This window comes from Melanostigma gelatinosum (genome assembly GCF_949748355.1).
Source record: "Melanostigma gelatinosum genome assembly, chromosome: 10".
NCBI lineage: Eukaryota > Metazoa > Chordata > Actinopteri > Perciformes > Zoarcidae > Melanostigma > Melanostigma gelatinosum.
The window spans coordinates 13,703,759-13,724,292 of NC_136643.1; the positions used below are offsets into that span (position 1 = coordinate 13,703,759).

The 20,534-nt window shown below is 43.9% G+C and overlaps 2 protein-coding genes across 2 annotated transcripts; both read left to right on the forward strand.

Annotated features, from left to right (window-relative positions):
- Positions 1-5,292: 5,292 nt before the first annotated feature.
- Positions 5,293-5,928, forward strand: LOC306782961 (citrate synthase-lysine N-methyltransferase CSKMT, mitochondrial-like; the record flags this gene model as incomplete). The annotated part of the gene is made up of 1 exon (XM_079276474.1): positions 5,293-5,928. One exon carries the CDS (start codon positions 5,293-5,295, stop codon positions 5,926-5,928), a length of 636 nt encoding a protein of 211 aa, XP_079132600.1.
- Positions 5,929-17,681: 11,753 nt separating this feature from the next.
- Positions 17,682-18,317, forward strand: LOC306783782 (citrate synthase-lysine N-methyltransferase CSKMT, mitochondrial-like; the record flags this gene model as incomplete). Its single annotated transcript, XM_079277593.1, has 1 exon — positions 17,682-18,317. One exon carries the CDS (start codon positions 17,682-17,684, stop codon positions 18,315-18,317), a length of 636 nt encoding a protein of 211 aa, XP_079133719.1.
- Between the last annotated feature and the right edge of the window lie 2,217 nt (positions 18,318-20,534).

The following is a 20,534-nucleotide window of genomic DNA, read 5'->3' on the forward strand; positions in this document are numbered from 1 at the left end:
GGTCCAACCTGACACCCTCAAACCTCCATGCAAACATGCATCTCTATATTATTGGACATTATATGAGACCGTGTTTTTTAAATAGGCCTGAATGGAGACTTAATGTGTGGTTAACCCCTGGGCAGGTCACGTGACTCTCAAACGCGACAGGAGACTGAGTCACAATGTCATGTTAGTTGTATTATTTGAGCTCATGTGGATATATTCCTCTTAAAGTTGTATTTAATGTCTGTTTGTGCAGCGGAGGACTGTTGAGGACCTGATGGAGACTCTGAGGTAAGAACGAGCTGTTCTCAGTCGAACGTTCCATCGTTACCATGTTTACCAAATTGTGCATTTTTTCTAAATTCAGTCTGTTCCAACCGTTGGTCCGTCAGAAAAAGCCGAAATCTACTTTCACTCGAAAAAGCCGAAATCTACTTTCACTCGAAGAAACCTCCCAAGAAACACCTTCAAACCAGGATTTTTCTGCATCCGTGACTTAACGTTACTGATAAAGGTAAGTCTGATTCTGATCAACTTTTGCAGGAAAAAAAGCGATATTTATATACTTTTTCCACCACTGTTTTTTATGTATTTATTTATGTATCTATCTGAACCGATGTTTATCCTAATATTGATAATATTTTCAGTTATCAGTGTATATTAATCCACTAGGACTGACTTTTGACTGTTGAGACCAAGTTTAAACAAGTTTATCTGAACAAAAGCTGCTTTCTTGGTTAGCTAACGTTAGCTTTATAGACCCGACCGTCCAGCGTTAGCTTAAACTGAGAAATGCTAATAGAAATATTGTTTCTTTATATTTATATAACTTCTCGGTGATACGGATCACAAGTGATGCACGCATGATAATATATTGAATCCATATTAACTCACAATTCACACATTTCTTACATACTTGTGATATTTTTCATACATATTAACACAATGAACAGCAGAGTGAAAGAACCACTAAAAGATATTTTCTATCGAAAAAGTGCTGATATGTTTCTGACTTTTAGTCAATGTAGACATATGGAAGGCCTCCTGCAGTAACAATACTGAAACAAATGCAAACATGTTGCACTGTACTGGGTTTGTTTCTGCTAATACTTTTGCGAGCGTATCATTTATTGTATGACATTTACTTTCTATCTAGTCACACTGCTTTGTGCTACTGATCCTTTCAATGTGATATGAGAAATGACTATGATATGGATCAGTGGTCTGAGGGTTGTGTGTGTTTTTACCCTCAGATGGCACGACAGTTCCCCTACGTCCCCCTACGTTCCTCCTCCACTCGCTGTGACCCATCTCCTCCCTCCTCTTGTGTCTTCTCCACTCCTATTTCTTCTCTCTCTTCTTCTAGCTCCTCTTCTAGCTCCTCACCTAGTCCCCCACCAGACTACAACCCTGGCAGCACGGACACAGTCCCTCCAACCAGGAGCACGGTAAGAACAAAGAACCTGAATGTCACACAGTTATTTTAACACTTTGATAAGTTTCTTTCATCATCTCCCATTGAGACTCACATACCGAATGACTAACAGAACTGCCTGCAGAGAAGTCTATATGATGTAACAGTCCTTGGTTTGTTTCCACGATGTGGAGCAGTGGTCTGATGGTTGTATTTATTTTTTTAAACCTTCAGGCGGGACGACGCTTCACGTGGAGGACTTTCCTCATCCCGGACCCCAACCGCCCCGACGCCCCACGGATCATCCTCCGTAGAATCCCAGCCTCACAACGCAGGACTGGCTCCTCCACTCGCTGTGACCCATCTCCTCCCTCCTATTGTGTCTTCACTCCTATTTCTTCTCTCTCTTCTTCTAGCTCCTCTTCTAGCTCCTCACCTAGTCCCCCACCAGACTACAACCCTGGCAGCACGGACACAGTCCCTCCAACCAGGAGCACGGTAAGAACAAAGAACCTGAATGTCACACAGTTATTTTAACACTTTGATACGTTTCTTTCATCATCTCCCATTGAGACTCACATACCGAATGACTAACAGAACTGCCTGCAGAGAAGTCTATATGATGTAACAGTCCTTGGTTTGTTTCCACGATGTGGAGCAGTGGTCTGATGGTTGTATTTATTTTTTTAAACCTTCAGGCGCGACGACGCTTCACGTGGAGGTCTTTCCTCATCCCGGACCCCAACCGCCCCGACGCCCCACGGATCATCCTCCGTAGAATCCCAGCCTCACAACGCAGGACTGGCTCCTCCACTCGCTGTGACCCATCTCCTCCCTCCTCTTGTGTCTTCTCCACTCATATTTCTTCTCTCTCTTCTTCTCTCTCTTCTTCTAGCTCCTCACCTAGTCCCCCACCAGACTACAACCCTGGCAGCACGGACACAGTCCCTCCAACCAGGAGCACGGTAAGAACAAAGAACCTGAATGTCACACAGTTATTTTAACACTTTGATACGTTTCTTTCATCATCTCCCATTGAGACTCACATACCGAATGACTAACAGAACTGCCTGCAGAGAAGTCTATATGATGTAACAGTCCTTGGTTTGTTTCCACGATGTGGAGCAGTGGTCTGATGGTTGTATTTATTTTTTTAAACCTTCAGGCGGGACGACGCTTCACGTGGAGGTCTTTCCTCATCCCGGACCCCAACCGCCCCGACGCCCCACGGATCATCCGCCGTAGAATCCCAGCCTCACAACGCAGGACTGGCTCCTCCACTCGCTGTGACCCATCTCCTCCCTCCTATTGTGTCTTCACTCCTATTTCTTCTCTCTCTTCTTCTAGCTCCTCTTCTAGCTCCTCACCTAGTCCCCCACCAGACTACAACCCTGGCAGCACGGACACAGTCCCTCCAACCAGGAGCACGGTAAGAACAAAGAACCTGAATGTCACACAGTTATTTTAACACTTTGATACGTTTCTTTCATCATCTCCCATTGAGACTCACATACCGAATGACTAACAGAACTGCCTGCAGAGAAGTCTATATGATGTAACAGTCCTTGGTTTGTTTCCACGATGTGGAGCAGTGGTCTGATGGTTGTATTTATTTTTTTAAACCTTCAGGCGCGACGACGCTTCACGTGGAGGTCTTTCCTCATCCCGGACCCCAACCGCCCCGACGCCCCACGGATCATCCTCCGTAGAATCCCAGCCTCACAACGCAGGACTGGCTCCTCCACTCGCTGTGACCCATCTCCTCCCTCCTCTTGTGTCTTCTCCACTCATATTTCTTCTCTCTCTTCTTCTCTCTCTTCTTCTAGCTCCTCACCTAGTCCCCCACCAGACTACAACCCTGGCAGCACGGACACAGTCCCTCCAACCAGGAGCACGGTAAGAACAAAGAACCTGAATGTCACACAGTTATTTTAACACTTTGATACGTTTCTTTCATCATCTCCCATTGAGACTCACATACCGAATGACTAACAGAACTGCCTGCAGAGAAGTCTATATGATGTAACAGTCCTTGGTTTGTTTCTACGATGTGGAGCAGTGGTCTGATGGTTGTATTTATTTTTTTAAACCTTCAGGCGCGACGACGCTTCACGTGGAGGTCTTTCCTCATCCCGGACCCCAACCGCCCCGACGCCCCACAGATCATCCTCCGTAGAATCCCAGCCTTACAACGCAGGACTGGCTCCTCCACTCGCTGTGACCCATCTCCTCCCTCCTCTTGTGTCTTCTCCACTCATATTTCTTCTCTCTCTTCTTCTAGCTCCTCTTCTAGCTCCTCACCTAGTCCCCCACCAGACTACAACCCTGGCAGCACGGACACAGTCCCTCCAACCAGGAGCACGGTAAGAACAAAGAACCTGAATGTCACACAGTTATTTTAACACTTTGATACGTTTCTTTCATCATCTCCCATTGAGACTCACATACCGAATGACTAACAGAACTGCCTGCAGAGAAGTCTATATGATGTAACAGTCCTTGGTTTGTTTCCACGATGGGGAGCAGTGGTCTGATGGTTGTATTTATTTTTTTAAACCTTCAGGCGCGACAACGCTTCACGTCAGGACTGGCTCCTCCACTCGCTGTGACCCATCTCCTCCCTCCTCTTGTGTCTTCTCCACTCCTATTTATTCTCGCTCCTCTTCTAGCTCTTCTAGCTCTAACAATCTGTTTTTGTGTTTAATTTAGCTGATGTCCTGTGTCGAGCCTCGGGTATCACACAGACGTTCCAGCCTGCCTGCCAGCCACTTTCCGGCTAGGATCAGAGCGGAGGGTTACCTTACCTGTTCAACTTACCTACCGTCCAGTGTCGAGCCTCGGGTTTTCACCTGCACGAAGAAGCCTTCCAGTTAGTTCCTCGGAGATCAACTGTGTAGTCTTGGCGTTCCTGTGTCGAGCCTCGGGTATCACACAGACGTTCCAGCCTGCCTGCCAGCCACTTTCCGGCTAGGATCAGAGCGGAGCGCGAGGACGCGCCTCTGTGTTTGACGTGACTGTTTACCTGTCGGCTTCGTCAGCCGCTCAGAGGATTTTGCCACTTTCCGGCTTGGACCCATGCGGAGCGCATAGAGACGCCTCCTTTTTGACTATGTATTTCCTGTCTTTTCCTCTGCCTGTGAGAAATAAATAAAATTGTTTTTTGAAAAATAACTCTGCTGTCCTGAGTCTGCATTTGGGTCCATGAACGCACCACATCATAACACCTTTGATTGTATTGTCACTGCACCGAGACTCAGGCAGGGTGTTTGCACACAGCGAGTGGTCTGGGGGGGAATAGCGTGAACCTCCAAATAAGTAAGAAAGAAAAGTTAAAGTGAGTTGCAGGTGTGTGCACTGATGTCTTACCTAATTGTCACCGATATGTTAGCTACAGAAGCTGACCATAAAGTAGCACTTTGTTGTGCAATAACGTCACACTCAGTTGCAAACTTGTTGGCAACACCAAGCTAATGCAGTCTAATATAACACAGCCTGGATACATCAACACATCTATTTAACAGTTTAAAGATGAACTGAGCATTATAAAGTACACAAAGGGAGGATTCAATGCAGGACTGTTGAGTGTATGTTGCTTTTTTATTTTAATGAGCAATGTGAGTCATTTGAGTTTGTCAGCTTGCTAGATCGTCTTCATGCCGAGCTTAGTGGCTTCTAAGGACCCAAGAAAAGGTCTTAAATCATATATTAAAAGAAAAGACATTTGACACATTAAATTGATGGATTTTAAATTTACTTCAGCATAAAGTCCCTCCAAATATGACAGAAGGATGGAGGCATTAAGGCAAGTTGTATGTGTTTTACTGCTAATGTTCACTCACTAACTCGTGACATAATCCCATCTGTGTTTCTGCCTAGCTGAACTGATTGAAAACATGGATAAGAAAGCAACTTGGGACCGCTTCTACACTGAGAGCAGCAGCAGCACAAACACCTTCAAACACTTTGAGTGGTTCTTTGGCTTCGATGCTGTCCGGGACTTCATTATGCCCCTATTGCAGACCAAGCCCCACCCAGACGGTTTGCTCCAAGTCCTGGCCATGGGCTGTGGCACTTCTGCTTTCGGGCCCTGTATTTACAGACGCTCTCCTCTCCCGGTCCGGGTCACTTGTGCAGACATTTCCCCCATAGCTGTGCGACTAATGCATGAACACGTCCAAACCAAAGCCATTCAAGCTCACAATCTTTCCTCTCGGCTTGAGTTCGTAGAGCTGGACTGCACACAGCTCCACGAGCACTACGGTTGTAGCAGTGTGGACCTTATAGTTGATAAGGGCACCACAGATGCCTTGTTGAGGTCTAAGGAAGGGAAATGGAAGGCCAATCAGGTGCTGAAGCAGTGTTTGTCGGTGTTGCGGAGCTCAGGGTCTCTGCTCCAGTTCTCTGATGAAGACCCTGATGCCAGGCTGCTGTGGCTGGAGACGGAGGCACAGGAGCCGGGGTTGATGGCAGCAGATGTTGGGGTGCAGGAGGTTGGGGAGCTAAGGGGACTGACTACTGCTACCAAGTGACTCCTCGCTCTATTGTATAGCAACTTTCTTCATCTGGATGGTGATAATATTAAATGAGTAAACTACTGAAGTGATTGTAAAAAGTAATTGATAAGGTACACAGAGTGAGTTATCCACCAAACTGGACCTCCACATTCCGACAGCAGAGACAATAGATTTACTACTTATAAAATAACCTGAAGGTAAAGAATGACCTCTTTATGAAATGATAAAAGTTGACAAACCACTTAAACCAGGGGTGCCCAATATGTCGATCGCGATTTGCCACTTGATTTTCTAACACACGGGTCACAAGTCATCAGAGTAAGTTAATGACCAAAAAAAAAAAATATATATATATATATATATATATAGATATTCAGCATTTTTAATGTAGGTAGATCATTTTGACTTGGTCATTTTAAAAGTAGCTCTCAAGCCGAAAAGGTGTGGGCACCCCTGGTCTACTACATATAGTGTTTTTTCGATGGGCTCTAGTGGATTTGAGTGCAGCTGAGATGCTGGCAGATAGCAGCTAAATGAACAAAGCAAAATCAGAAATGGGGACTTTAAAGTGACGTTGGTTAAATGCACAAAGTCTATGGTTAAATGTCGCTCTCTGCTGGTTGAGCATGAAAAATACAAAGACGTAAAAGATGTGTCACCGACGGAGAATATGGGAAGACAAATAGACACGCTGTTTGAAATTAATTTATCAAACTATAGAATGTGCAACTCTGTGAATAATATTGTGTGTATCTCAAGACATGAGTGACAGCAAGTCACTCATGTAATCAAGTAATCAAGTAATCAAATATCTGTTTATGTTCCATTGTTATTTCATGACCATTTATAAGACATTTTCCTAATGTGCTCCTTTGGTTTTACCCCCTAGAGTTTATGCTGGATTGCAACTTTGATCAGGGAGCATGTGAGTGGATCCAAGACAAGGCTGATGACATGGACTGGAGCGTAGCCTACCATAACGGTAACAAAATGATATGTGTATTACAGGTTATTTAAGATAATTTTACAATGTAGATGCATTCACTTATGAGACACACTCTCTCAGGTGCTGAGTACTACATATCCATGAGTGGGCTCCTCGGGGAGCCGGAGGATACAGCCAAACTGAAGTTGCTTCTCAGTGACCGGACCCAGCAGGGCAGCTTCTGCCTCACCTTTGACTACCGTGTGGTGGGTCACAATGTGGGAACTCTCAGGGTGCTGCTGGATAATAATAATGCTTACCCCGTATGGGAGCAGAGCCAAAGCAGAGACCAGGGCTGGCAGACAGAGCTCCTCACTGTGGCCTGGAAAGAGGAAGCGCCAGAATCTGTGAGTAATGTTATAGTTTCATAACACGTATTTTCAATCGACGATCGTTGAACGATAGCGCTGTAACAGCTAACAATAATAAAACCAGCCAAAGCACTCTTTTGTGGTTCACGGTGGCCTATGTTTGAAAGACAAGCCCAATATTGTTGAATCACTTCTCGAATCTACAAACTGAAGATGCTATGGTACCTTTGAATGTCTTTCAGGTTGTCTTTGAAGCTCAGCATGGGAAAGATGTTGGAGGAGAGATTGGACTGGACAATGTTGTGCTGACCTCAGGGCCCTGTCAAGAGGATGTCAGTCCATTCGTTTAAGAAGCTCCACCCCGGATTTACAAAATATGACACATGTCAAAGATTCCTGTTTCCTGTCTGTATGTTGGTCTGGAGTTTCACACTGTCTTTCAAGACATCCACATAAAGATACAGATATGGTCTCAAGGGAAGATCTGTACTTTCACTGCATGCATGTTTACTTAATCACCATGCTGCTACATTGGTACATTCGGCTTCATTCTCCATCGTGATTTTCACAATGGTCTCTGAAGATACAGATCACCCAGATCTCAGGAATAGGTGGAAATGCTTTCTCTGTATTTTAGTTAGATGAAACAGTATTGTGCTTAGTCCTTTGTCGTGTATGTGATTGCTGAAGTGAAGTGAAAATAATCATGTAATGTGGATTATTAGGTGAATTAAATCTGAAATTCAATCTTAGATGAATAACTTTTTTGAAGTTCAAATGATAAAAGTATCAGTACGTAACTGCTGTACATTTTGCTTTCATATTATACTGTCCTATTACAATAAATCTGTTTTTTTTCTAACTGTCTTCCAATCCTCTTGATTGTGTCAGTTGTAAGTTTATGCAAACAGAAATCTGTGCATCCTTCAAGAAGTAATGAGGTACAATCCTGAGGTATTTTGTGCTTAACTTCAAAGTATTAACCTACTACTAAATGTTAGAGGAGCATGCTGGATTCTGTGCTCCATAACATTTGCATCATTAGAATAAAGGTCAGTGAGCCTATAGTTTCATTCAGAAAAATCCCAGATGTCAACGATCAAAAACAATTCTAAGTGGCCCATTCTGCATTAAAGCACAGTTAGGAGCGATAATTGACCTACCTTTCGTCAGTTTCATATTTTGTTAAGATTGTCTGACATGATTTTGGGGTATGTTTACATCGTGGTGTTGCTAAGTAAAATTCCGTTCGTACCTTCTGAAGACATCTCAGTAAAAACATGGTTATAGTGAGACAGTGACATTAACTCGTCTTTATGTTACCTAGGGTCTTAAACTGTGTGAGAAGTTCGAGGGAGGGCAGAGACTTTGTAGTGGGTTGGTGGTTTTGCCCGTCCTGTCTCTCTGTCCTTCTCTCCAGCCCCTGCTCACTCCCCAGACCTGCCAGTCCTGGTCACATGACATCCCCTCCCACCTACACACCTGTTCCCACTTTCCTCATCAGACCTGTAGTTTCTAGAAAACACACCTAAAACATTTTACTCTACTATATATATATATATTTGGAGTTTTTTTTACGAGAAGTAAAAGTTCTTTGTATATAAGAAACATTTCACCAACAAAGACCACGCTTCTTATGATTGCAAATTAGTTTGAAATAACATAACATACATCACAAAAAACATAATAAATAGAACTGAAGCCACCGGGAGATAATTGACACACTTATACAGGGAGACACAGGTTGTTAAATCAGGAGAAACTTCATTTACAGTGAACAAATACATTTATTAAAATGTGCAAAGTAAAGTTTAAATGTTGGCGAGTCGACACTGGTGGAGTTGTTGAAGACAGCAGGGGCAGGCTGAAGATCTCGATGACGGCATGTGGAGTGGGACTGCCCTCAGTGGAAGAAACCTTGAACACCGGATGTGATGATGAATGGGGAGGAGGGTCACATCGGGTTCTACTGAAATGACAGCTGACTGCACAGAAGAGAACAGGTCTTTAAAGTTTGACAGGAAATATATGATTGGCTGAGGGAGGCCGTGGCGAAATCGCCCACTGTCAGCTGATAGAGGAGCCAGAGAGCGAGAGCCAGAGAGATGAGTGAGTGAATGAGAGCATAACAAGACTGTCCTAATGTAGGAGGTTAGAGTAAATCCCAACATTTTATACAGTTAGTTAATTCATTTACAACTGTATGATTATAAATACTATATTTCAAAATATCCCTCCTATAAGCAAAGCTCTCTAAGTTGTACTGTACTTTACTCTCAGTAAATAATCAATGCTAACAATTTGATATTCAAGGAGGATTTGATAATCCTTAAATCATCATGGTGGCACCAAACATACTAAGCTCAATTATGAAAAGTGCTGACGGACAAAATCTATTCTGAATCCAAAGTTACAGGTCAGATATGCTTCTGGTTCACAGGACAGGAGTTTGGTGAGGGTATATTACCCCATCATGCTACATTGGCCACCGGGAGTACCCTCACGCAGACTGGCATATGACGAGGAAGAAGACTCACGCCCACTATTGACACTGACAGCAGCATGTGGATTGCCTAGCCACCTTGCAGAATGTAAGAACTGTCTCTCCCCAACAGTTCAAACTCTCACTGTCAGCATCGGTAAAAACAGCGATCGAATCTCGTGATTCATATGCCACAACAACGGCAGTGGCCAGAGGCCAGTGCCAGACAATACATATGATCCAAACAAACCTGTGAGTGAACGGTAGCATAAAGACATTGTCCGCAAAGCTCTAAGTTGTACTGTACTTTACTCTCAGTAAATAATCAATGCTAACAATTTGATATTCAAGGAGGATTTGATAATCCTAAAATCATCATGGTGGCACCAAACATCCTGAGCCAAATTATGAAAAGTGGTAGCGGTCAAAATCTATTCTGAATCCAATGCTACAGGTCAGATATGCTGCTGGTTTACACGACAGGAGTTTGGTGCCAGTATCTTACCCCATCATCCTACAGCGGACACAAGCATGTGCGCCGGACAAACAAGGAGGATAACAATGTTCTGTGATGTCCTGTTCATGCCAGGAAACTGTGAATACTGTTATTCCAGAGGGAGGGCAGATTGAGTGTGCAGCAGTTAATTGAAGCAAAGACCGTAGAAAGAAGAAAACAATAAATATATATATATATATATATATATATATATATATATATATATATATATACACATATATATATATGAATATAGCTGTGAAGTAAAGAATGCAAAACATCTTTCAAGGAAAATCTAACCACAAACTACAAAGTTCACACAAATACACACATGCCAACAAATGCATAACACAGTATTTGACAACTAATTTGGTTGAGTGCTAGAAGTGCACAAATGTGTGTATTGGCGTCACAGGAAAACAATTTGTTCCATTAACTTATTGAGATCATTGTAGCTCTGATGTGATAAAACACATCTCTGTATTATATTTTACTCATGTTAGCAAAACAGACAGTAATGATGACAGCAAATATAGTGGTATTAATGAACATATGCATCATATTTGTCTTTATCTATGTCTGTAACTACTATATAGATGAGACTGTGTACAAAATGCTTTCCACAATAACAATTATGTAAAGAAGTGTAAGTAATCTCAATCGTGCTTCAAGTGTACAAATAGCATTTGTTTTTCGGGTTTGATTCCTTGGTGACAAATTCTATTACATAGCAGCCAACCATTATCTACATTTACATACATTATACGACAGCAAGTCCTTGGTCAGTGTTTTAGACTAAAATCTAACCAAAGTGTGTACAGTGTTCATCCTAGCAGAATATTTCGGACCAAAGAACTCATTCGTGCACATTACTAACTTTGCTTCTTCCCACAAGTACTTGTTAAACAACTCATTTAACATGTGCATACATGCCACTATGCACAATATCAATTAGTAAAGTTACATCAAGTTTCTACTTTAAAAAAAAGGAAATGGATCAAAGAGAGTAATACAGGTGTGATGCAGGGGTGTGTAAATGTAATGTCTCTGGAGAGACATTTGTCCAACGATGGCCCAAAGACAGACAGGATGTGGACCAGTAAACAAACCTCAGAAAATATGTTTTCATTTTATTTCAAATTGATGTTTGTGTCACTTATTCTGAAACTCTGGCTTCCTGTCACAACAATGTAGGAAACGTGAAACAGCAGGTCCACGTGCTGTCAATCTGTGGACACTGGAGGACCACATAGGACCAAGGACAGGGTCCAACCTGACACCCTCAAACCTCCATGCAAACATGCATCTCTATATTATTGGACATTATATGAGACCGTGTTTTTTAAATAGGCCTGAATGGAGACTTAATGTGTGGTTAACCCCTGGGCAGGTCACGTGACTCTCAAACGCGACAGGAGACTGAGTCACAATGTCATGTTAGTTGTATTATTTGAGCTCATGTGGATATATTCCTCTTAAAGTTGTATTTAATGTCTGTTTGTGCAGCGGAGGACTGTTGAGGACCTGATGGAGACTCTGAGGTAAGAACGAGCTGTTCTCAGTCGAACGTTCCATCGTTACCATGTTTACCAAATTGTGCATTTTTTCTAAATTCAGTCTGTTCCAACCGTTGGTCCGTCAGAAAAAGCCGAAATCTACTTTCACTCGAAAAAGCCGAAATCTACTTTCACTCGAAGAAACCTCCCAAGAAACACCTTCAAACCAGGATTTTTCTGCATCCGTGACTTAACGTTACTGATAAAGGTAAGTCTGATTCTGATCAACTTTTGCAGGAAAAAAAGCGAGATTTATATACTTTTTCCACCACTGTTTTTTATGTATTTATTTATGTATCTATCTGAACCGATGTTTATCCTAATATTGATAATATTTTCAGTTATCAGTGTATATTAATCCACTAGGACTGACTTTTGACTGTTGAGACCAAGTTTAAACAAGTTTATCTGAACAAAAGCTGCTTTCTTGGTTAGCTAACGTTAGCTTTATAGACCCGACCGTCCAGCGTTAGCTTAAACTGAGAAATGCTAATAGAAATATTGTTTCTTTATATTTATATAACTTCTCGGTGATACGGATCACAAGTGATGCACGCATGATAATATATTTAATCCATATTAACTCACAATTCACACATTTCTTACATACTTGTGATATTTTTCATACATATTAACACAATGAACAGCAGAGTGAAAGAACCACTAAAAGATATTTTCTATCGAAAAAGTGCTGATATGTTTCTGACTTTTAGTCAATGTAGACATATGGAAGGCCTCCTGCAGTAACAATACTGAAACAAATGCAAACATGTTGCACTGTACTGGGTTTGTTTCTGCTAATACTTTTGCGAGCGTATCATTTATTGTATGACATTTACTTTCTATCTAGTCACACTGCTTTGTGCTACTGATCCTTTCAATGTGATATGAGAAATGACTATGATATGGATCAGTGGTCTGAGGGTTGTGTGTGTTTTTACCCTCAGATGGCACGACAGTTCCCCTACGTCCCCCTACGTTCCTCCTCCACTCGCTGTGACCCATCTCCTCCCTCCTCTTGTGTCTTCTCCACTCCTATTTCTTCTCTCTCTTCTTCTAGCTCCTCTTCTAGCTCCTCACCTAGTCCCCCACCAGACTACAACCCTGGCAGCACGGACACAGTCCCTCCAACCAGGAGCACGGTAAGAACAAAGAACCTGAATGTCACACAGTTATTTTAACACTTTGATAAGTTTCTTTCATCATCTCCCATTGAGACTCACATACCGAATGACTAACAGAACTGCCTGCAGAGAAGTCTATATGATGTAACAGTCCTTGGTTTGTTTCCACGATGTGGAGCAGTGGTCTGATGGTTGTATTTATTTTTTTAAACCTTCAGGCGGGACGACGCTTCACGTGGAGGACTTTCCTCATCCCGGACCCCAACCGCCCCGACGCCCCACGGATCATCCTCCGTAGAATCCCAGCCTCACAACGCAGGACTGGCTCCTCCACTCGCTGTGACCCATCTCCTCCCTCCTATTGTGTCTTCACTCCTATTTCTTCTCTCTCTTCTTCTAGCTCCTCTTCTAGCTCCTCACCTAGTCCCCCACCAGACTACAACCCTGGCAGCACGGACACAGTCCCTCCAACCAGGAGCACGGTAAGAACAAAGAACCTGAATGTCACACAGTTATTTTAACACTTTGATACGTTTCTTTCATCATCTCCCATTGAGACTCACATACCGAATGACTAACAGAACTGCCTGCAGAGAAGTCTATATGATGTAACAGTCCTTGGTTTGTTTCCACGATGTGGAGCAGTGGTCTGATGGTTGTATTTATTTTTTTAAACCTTCAGGCGCGACGACGCTTCACGTGGAGGTCTTTCCTCATCCCGGACCCCAACCGCCCCGACGCCCCACGGATCATCCTCCGTAGAATCCCAGCCTCACAACGCAGGACTGGCTCCTCCACTCGCTGTGACCCATCTCCTCCCTCCTCTTGTGTCTTCTCCACTCATATTTCTTCTCTCTCTTCTTCTCTCTCTTCTTCTAGCTCCTCACCTAGTCCCCCACCAGACTACAACCCTGGCAGCACGGACACAGTCCCTCCAACCAGGAGCACGGTAAGAACAAAGAACCTGAATGTCACACAGTTATTTTAACACTTTGATACGTTTCTTTCATCATCTCCCATTGAGACTCACATACCGAATGACTAACAGAACTGCCTGCAGAGAAGTCTATATGATGTAACAGTCCTTGGTTTGTTTCCACGATGTGGAGCAGTGGTCTGATGGTTGTATTTATTTTTTTAAACCTTCAGGCGCGACGACGCTTCACGTGGAGGTCTTTCCTCATCCCGGACCCCAACCGCCCCGACGCCCCACGGATCATCCTCCGTAGAATCCCAGCCTCACAACGCAGGACTGGCTCCTCCACTCGCTGTGACCCATCTCCTCCCTCCTCTTGTGTCTTCTCCACTCATATTTCTTCTCTCTCTTCTTCTCTCTCTTCTTCTAGCTCCTCACCTAGTCCCCCACCAGACTACAACCCTGGCAGCACGGACACAGTCCCTCCAACCAGGAGCACGGTAAGAACAAAGAACCTGAATGTCACACAGTTATTTTAACACTTTGATACGTTTCTTTCATCATCTCCCATTGAGACTCACATACCGAATGACTAACAGAACTGCCTGCAGAGAAGTCTATATGATGTAACAGTCCTTGGTTTGTTTCTACGATGTGGAGCAGTGGTCTGATGGTTGTATTTATTTTTTTAAACCTTCAGGCGCGACGACGCTTCACGTGGAGGTCTTTCCTCATCCCGGACCCCAACCGCCCCGACGCCCCACAGATCATCCTCCGTAGAATCCCAGCCTTACAACGCAGGACTGGCTCCTCCACTCGCTGTGACCCATCTCCTCCCTCCTCTTGTGTCTTCTCCACTCATATTTCTTCTCTCTCTTCTTCTAGCTCCTCTTCTAGCTCCTCACCTAGTCCCCCACCAGACTACAACCCTGGCAGCACGGACACAGTCCCTCCAACCAGGAGCACGGTAAGAACAAAGAACCTGAATGTCACACAGTTATTTTAACACTTTGATACGTTTCTTTCATCATCTCCCATTGAGACTCACATACCGAATGACTAACAGAACTGCCTGCAGAGAAGTCTATATGATGTAACAGTCCTTGGTTTGTTTCCACGATGTGGAGCAGTGGTCTGATGGTTGTATTTATTTTTTTAAACCTTCAGGCGGGACGACGCTTCACGTGGAGGACTTTCCTCATCCCGGACCCCAACCGCCCCGACGCCCCACGGATCATCCTCCGTAGAATCCCAGCCTCACAACGCAGGACTGGCTCCTCCACTCGCTGTGACCCATCTCCTCCCTCCTCTTGTGTCTTCTCCACTCATATTTCTTCTCTCTCTTCTTCTCTCTCTTCTTCTAGCTCCTCACCTAGTCCCCCACCAGACTACAACCCTGGCAGCACGGACACAGTCCCTCCAACCAGGAGCACGGTAAGAACAAAGAACCTGAATGTCACACAGTTATTTTAACACTTTGATAAGTTTCTTTCATCATCTCCCATTGAGACTCACATACCGAATGACTAACAGAACTGCCTGCAGAGAAGTCTATATGATGTAACAGTCCTTGGTTTGTTTCCACGATGTGGAGCAGTGGTCTGATGGTTGTATTTATTTTTTTAAACCTTCAGGCGGGACGACGCTTCACGTGGAGGACTTTCCTCATCCCGGACCCCAACCGCCCCGACGCCCCACGGATCATCCTCCGTAGAATCCCAGCCTCACAACGCAGGACTGGCTCCTCCACTCGCTGTGACCCATCTCCTCCCTCCTCTTGTGTCTTCTCCACTCATATTTCTTCTCTCTCTTCTTCTCTCTCTTCTTCTAGCTCCTCACCTAGTCCCCCACCAGACTACAACCCTGGCAGCACGGACACAGTCCCTCCAACCAGGAGCACGGTAAGAACAAAGAACCTGAATGTCACACAGTTATTTTAACACTTTGATACGTTTCTTTCATCATCTCCCATTGAGACTCACATACCGAATGACTAACAGAACTGCCTGCAGAGAAGTCTATATGATGTAACAGTCCTTGGTTTGTTTCTACGATGTGGAGCAGTGGTCTGATGGTTGTATTTATTTTTTTAAACCTTCAGGCGCGACGACGCTTCACGTGGAGGTCTTTCCTCATCCCGGACCCCAACCGCCCCGACGCCCCACAGATCATCCTCCGTAGAATCCCAGCCTTACAACGCAGGACTGGCTCCTCCACTCGCTGTGACCCATCTCCTCCCTCCTCTTGTGTCTTCTCCACTCATATTTCTTCTCTCTCTTCTTCTAGCTCCTCTTCTAGCTCCTCACCTAGTCCCCCACCAGACTACAACCCTGGCAGCACGGACACAGTCCCTCCAACCAGGAGCACGGTAAGAACAAAGAACCTGAATGTCACACAGTTATTTTAACACTTTGATACGTTTCTTTCATCATCTCCCATTGAGACTCACATACCGAATGACTAACAGAACTGCCTGCAGAGAAGTCTATATGATGTAACAGTCCTTGGTTTGTTTCCACGATGGGGAGCAGTGTTCTGATGGTTGTATTTATTTTTTTAAACCTTCAGGCGCGACAACGCTTCACGTCAGGACTGGCTCCTCCACTCGCTGTGACCCATCTCCTCCCTCCTCTTGTGTCTTCTCCACTCCTATTTATTCTCGCTCCTCTTCTAGCTCTTCTAGCTCTAACAATCTGTTTTTGTGTTTAATTTAGCTGACGTCCTGTGTCGAGCCTCGGGTATCACACAGACGTTCCAGCCTGCCTGCCAGCCACTTTCCGGCTAGGATCAGAGCGGAGGGTTACCTTACCTGTTCAACTTACCTACCGTCCAGTGTCGAGCCTCGGGTTTTCACCTGCACGAAGAAGCCTTCCAGTTAGTTCCTCGGAGATCAACTGTGTAGTCTTGGCGTTCCTGTGTCGAGCCTCGGGTATCACACAGACGTTCCAGCCTGCCTGCCAGCCACTTTCCGGCTAGGATCAGAGCGGAGCGCGAGGACGCGCCTCTGTGTTTGACGTGACTGTTTACCTGTCGGCTTCGTCAGCCGCTCAGAGGATTTTGCCACTTTCCGGCTTGGACCCATGCGGAGCGCATAGAGACGCCTCCTTTTTGACTATGTATTTCCTGTCTTTTCCTCTGCCTGTGAGAAATAAATAAAATTGTTTTTTGAAAAATAACTCTGCTGTCCTGAGTCTGCATTTGGGTCCATGAACGCACCACATCATAACACCTTTGATTGTATTGTCACTGCACCGAGACTCAGGCAGGGTGTTTGCACACAGCGAGTGGTCTGGGGGGGAATAGCGTGAACCTCCAAATAAGTAAGAAAGAAAAGTTAAAGTGAGTTGCAGGTGTGTGCACTGATGTCTTACCTAATTGTCACCGATATGTTAGCTACAGAAGCTGACCATAAAGTAGCACTTTGTTGTGCAATAACGTCACACTCAGTTGCAAACTTGTTGGCAACACCAAGCTAATGCAGTCTAATATAACACAGCCTGGATACATCAACACATCTATTTAACAGTTTAAAGATGAACTGAGCATTATAAAGTACACAAAGGGAGGATTCAATGCAGGACTGTTGAGTGTATGTTGCTTTTTTATTTTAATGAGCAATGTGAGTCATTTGAGTTTGTCAGCTTGCTAGATCGTCTTCATGCCGAGCTTAGTGGCTTCTAAGGACCCAAGAAAAGGTCTTAAATCATATATTAAAAGAAAAGACATTTGACACATTAAATTGATGGATTTTAAATTTACTTCAGCATAAAGTCCCTCCAAATATGACAGAAGGATGGAGGCATTAAGGCAAGTTGTATGTGTTTTACTGCTAATGTTCACTCACTAACTCGTGACATAATCCCATCTGTGTTTCTGCCTAGCTGAACTGATTGAAAACATGGATAAGAAAGCAACTTGGGACCGCTTCTACACTGAGAGCAGCAGCAGCACAAACACCTTCAAACACTTTGAGTGGTTCTTTGGCTTCGATGCTGTCCGGGACTTCATTATGCCCCTATTGCAGACCAAGCCCCACCCAGACGGTTTGCTCCAAGTCCTGGCTATGGGCTGTGGCACTTCTGCTTTCGGGCCCTGTATTTACAGACGCTCTCCTCTCCCGGTCCGGGTCACTTGTGCAGACATTTCCCCCATAGCTGTGCGACTAATGCATGAACACGTCCAAACCAAAGCCATTCAAGCTCACAATCTTTCCTCTCGGCTTGAGTTCGTAGAGCTGGACTGCACACAGCTCCACGAGCACTACGGTTGTAGCAGTGTGGACCTTATAGTTGATAAGGGCACCACAGATGCCTTGTTGAGGTCTAAGGAAGGGAAATGGAAGGCCAATCAGGTGCTGAAGCAGTGTTTGTCGGTGTTGCGGAGCTCAGGGTCTCTGCTCCAGTTCTCTGATGAAGACCCTGATGCCAGGCTGCTGTGGCTGGAGACGGAGGCACAGGAGCCGGGGTTGATGGCAGCAGATGTTGGGGTGCAGGAGGTTGGGGAGCTAAGGGGACTGACTACTGCTACCAAGTGACTCCTCGCTCTATTGTATAGCAACTTTCTTCATCTGGATGGTGATAATATTAAATGAGTAAACTACTGAAGTGATTGTAAAAAGTAATTGATAAGGTACACAGAGTGAGTTATCCACCAAACTGGACCTCCACATTCCGACAGCAGAGACAATAGATTTACTACTTATAAAATAACCTGAAGGTAAAGAATGACCTCTTTATGAAATGATAAAAGTTGACAAACCACTTAAACCAGGGGTGCCCAATATGTCGCTCTAGTGGATTTGAGTGCAGCTGAGATGCTGGCAGATAGCAGCTAAATGAACAAAGCAAAATCAGAAATGGGGACTTTAAAGTGACGTTGGTTAAATGCACAAAGTCTATGGTTAAATGTCGCTCTCTGCTGGTTGAGCATGAAAAATACAAAGACGTAAAAGATGTGTCACCGACGGAGAATATGGGAAGACAAATAGACACGCTGTTTGAAATTAATTTATCAAACTATAGAATGTGCAACTCTGTGAATAATATTGTGTGTATCTCAAGACATGAGTGACAGCAAGTCACTCATGTAATCAAGTAATCAAGTAATCAAATATCTGTTTATGTTCCATTGTTATTTCATGACCATTTATAAGACATTTTCCTAATGTGCTCCTTTGGTTTTACCCCCTAGAGTTTATGCTGGATTGCAACTTTGATCAGGGAGCATGTGAGTGGATCCAAGACAAGGCTGATGACATGGACTGGAGCGTAGCCTACCATAACGGTAACAAAATGATATGTGTATTACAGGTTATTTAAGATAATTTTACAATGTAGATGCATTCACTTATGAGACACACTCTCTCAGGTGCTGAGTACTACATATCCATGAGTGGGCTCCTCGGGGAGCCGGAGGATACAGCCAAACTGAAGTTGCTTCTCAGTGACCGGACCCAGCAGGGCAGCTTCTGCCTCACCTTTGACTACCGTGTGGTGGGTCACAATGTGGGAACTCTCAGGGTGCTGCTGGATAATAATAATGCTTACCCCGTATGGGAGCAGAGCCAAAGCAGAGACCAGGGCTGGCAGACAGAGCTCCTCACTGTGGCCTGGAAAGAGGAAGCGCCAGAATCTGTGAGTAATGTTATAGTTTCATAACACGTATTTTCAATCGACGATCGTTGAACGATAGCGCTGTAACAGCTAACAAGAATAAAACCAGCCAAAGCACTCTTTTGTGGTTCACGGTGGCCTATGTTTGAAAGACAAGCCCAATATTGTTGAATCACTTCTCGAATCTACAAACTGAAGATGCTATGGTACCTTTGAATGTCTTTCAGGTTGTCTTTGAAGCTCAGCATGGGAAAGATGTTGGAGGAGAGATTGGACTGGACAATGTTGTGCTGACCTCAGGGCCCTGTCAAGAGGATGTCAGTCCATTCGTTTAAGAAGCTCCACCCCGGATTTACAAAATATGACACATGTCAAAGATTCCTGTTTCCTGTCTGTATGTTGGTCTGGAGTTTCACACTGTCTTTCAAGACATCCACATAAAGATACAGATATGGTCTCAAGGGAAGATCTGTACTTTCACTGCATGCATGTTTACTTAATCACCATGCTGCTACATTGGTACATTCGGCTTCATTCTCCATCGTGATTTTCACAATGGTCTCTGAAGATACAGATCACCCAGATCTCAGGAATAGGTGGAAATGCTTTCTCTGTATTTTAGTTAGATGAAACAGTATTGTGCTTAGTCCTTTGTCGTGTATGTGATTGCTGAAGTGAAGTGAAAATAATCATGTAATGTGGATTATTAGGTGAATTAAATCTGAAATTCAATCTTAGATGAATAACTTTTTTGAAGTTCAAATGATAAAAGTATCAGTACGTAACTGCTGTACATTTTGCTTTCATATTATACTGTCCTATTACAATAAATCTGTTTTTTTTCTAACTGTCTTCCAATCCTCTTGATTGTGTCAGTTGTAAGTTTATGCAAACAGAAATCTGTGCATCCTTCAAGAAGTAATGAGGTACAATCCTGAGGTATTTTGTGCTTAACTTCAAAGTATTAACCTACTACTAAATGTTAGAGGAGCATGCTGGATTCTGTGCTCCATAACATTTGCATCATTAGAATAAAGGTCAGTGAGCCTATAGTTTCATTCAGAAAAATCCCAGATGTCAACGATCAAAAACAATTCTAAGTGGCCCATTCTGCATTAAAGCACAGTTAGGAGCGATAA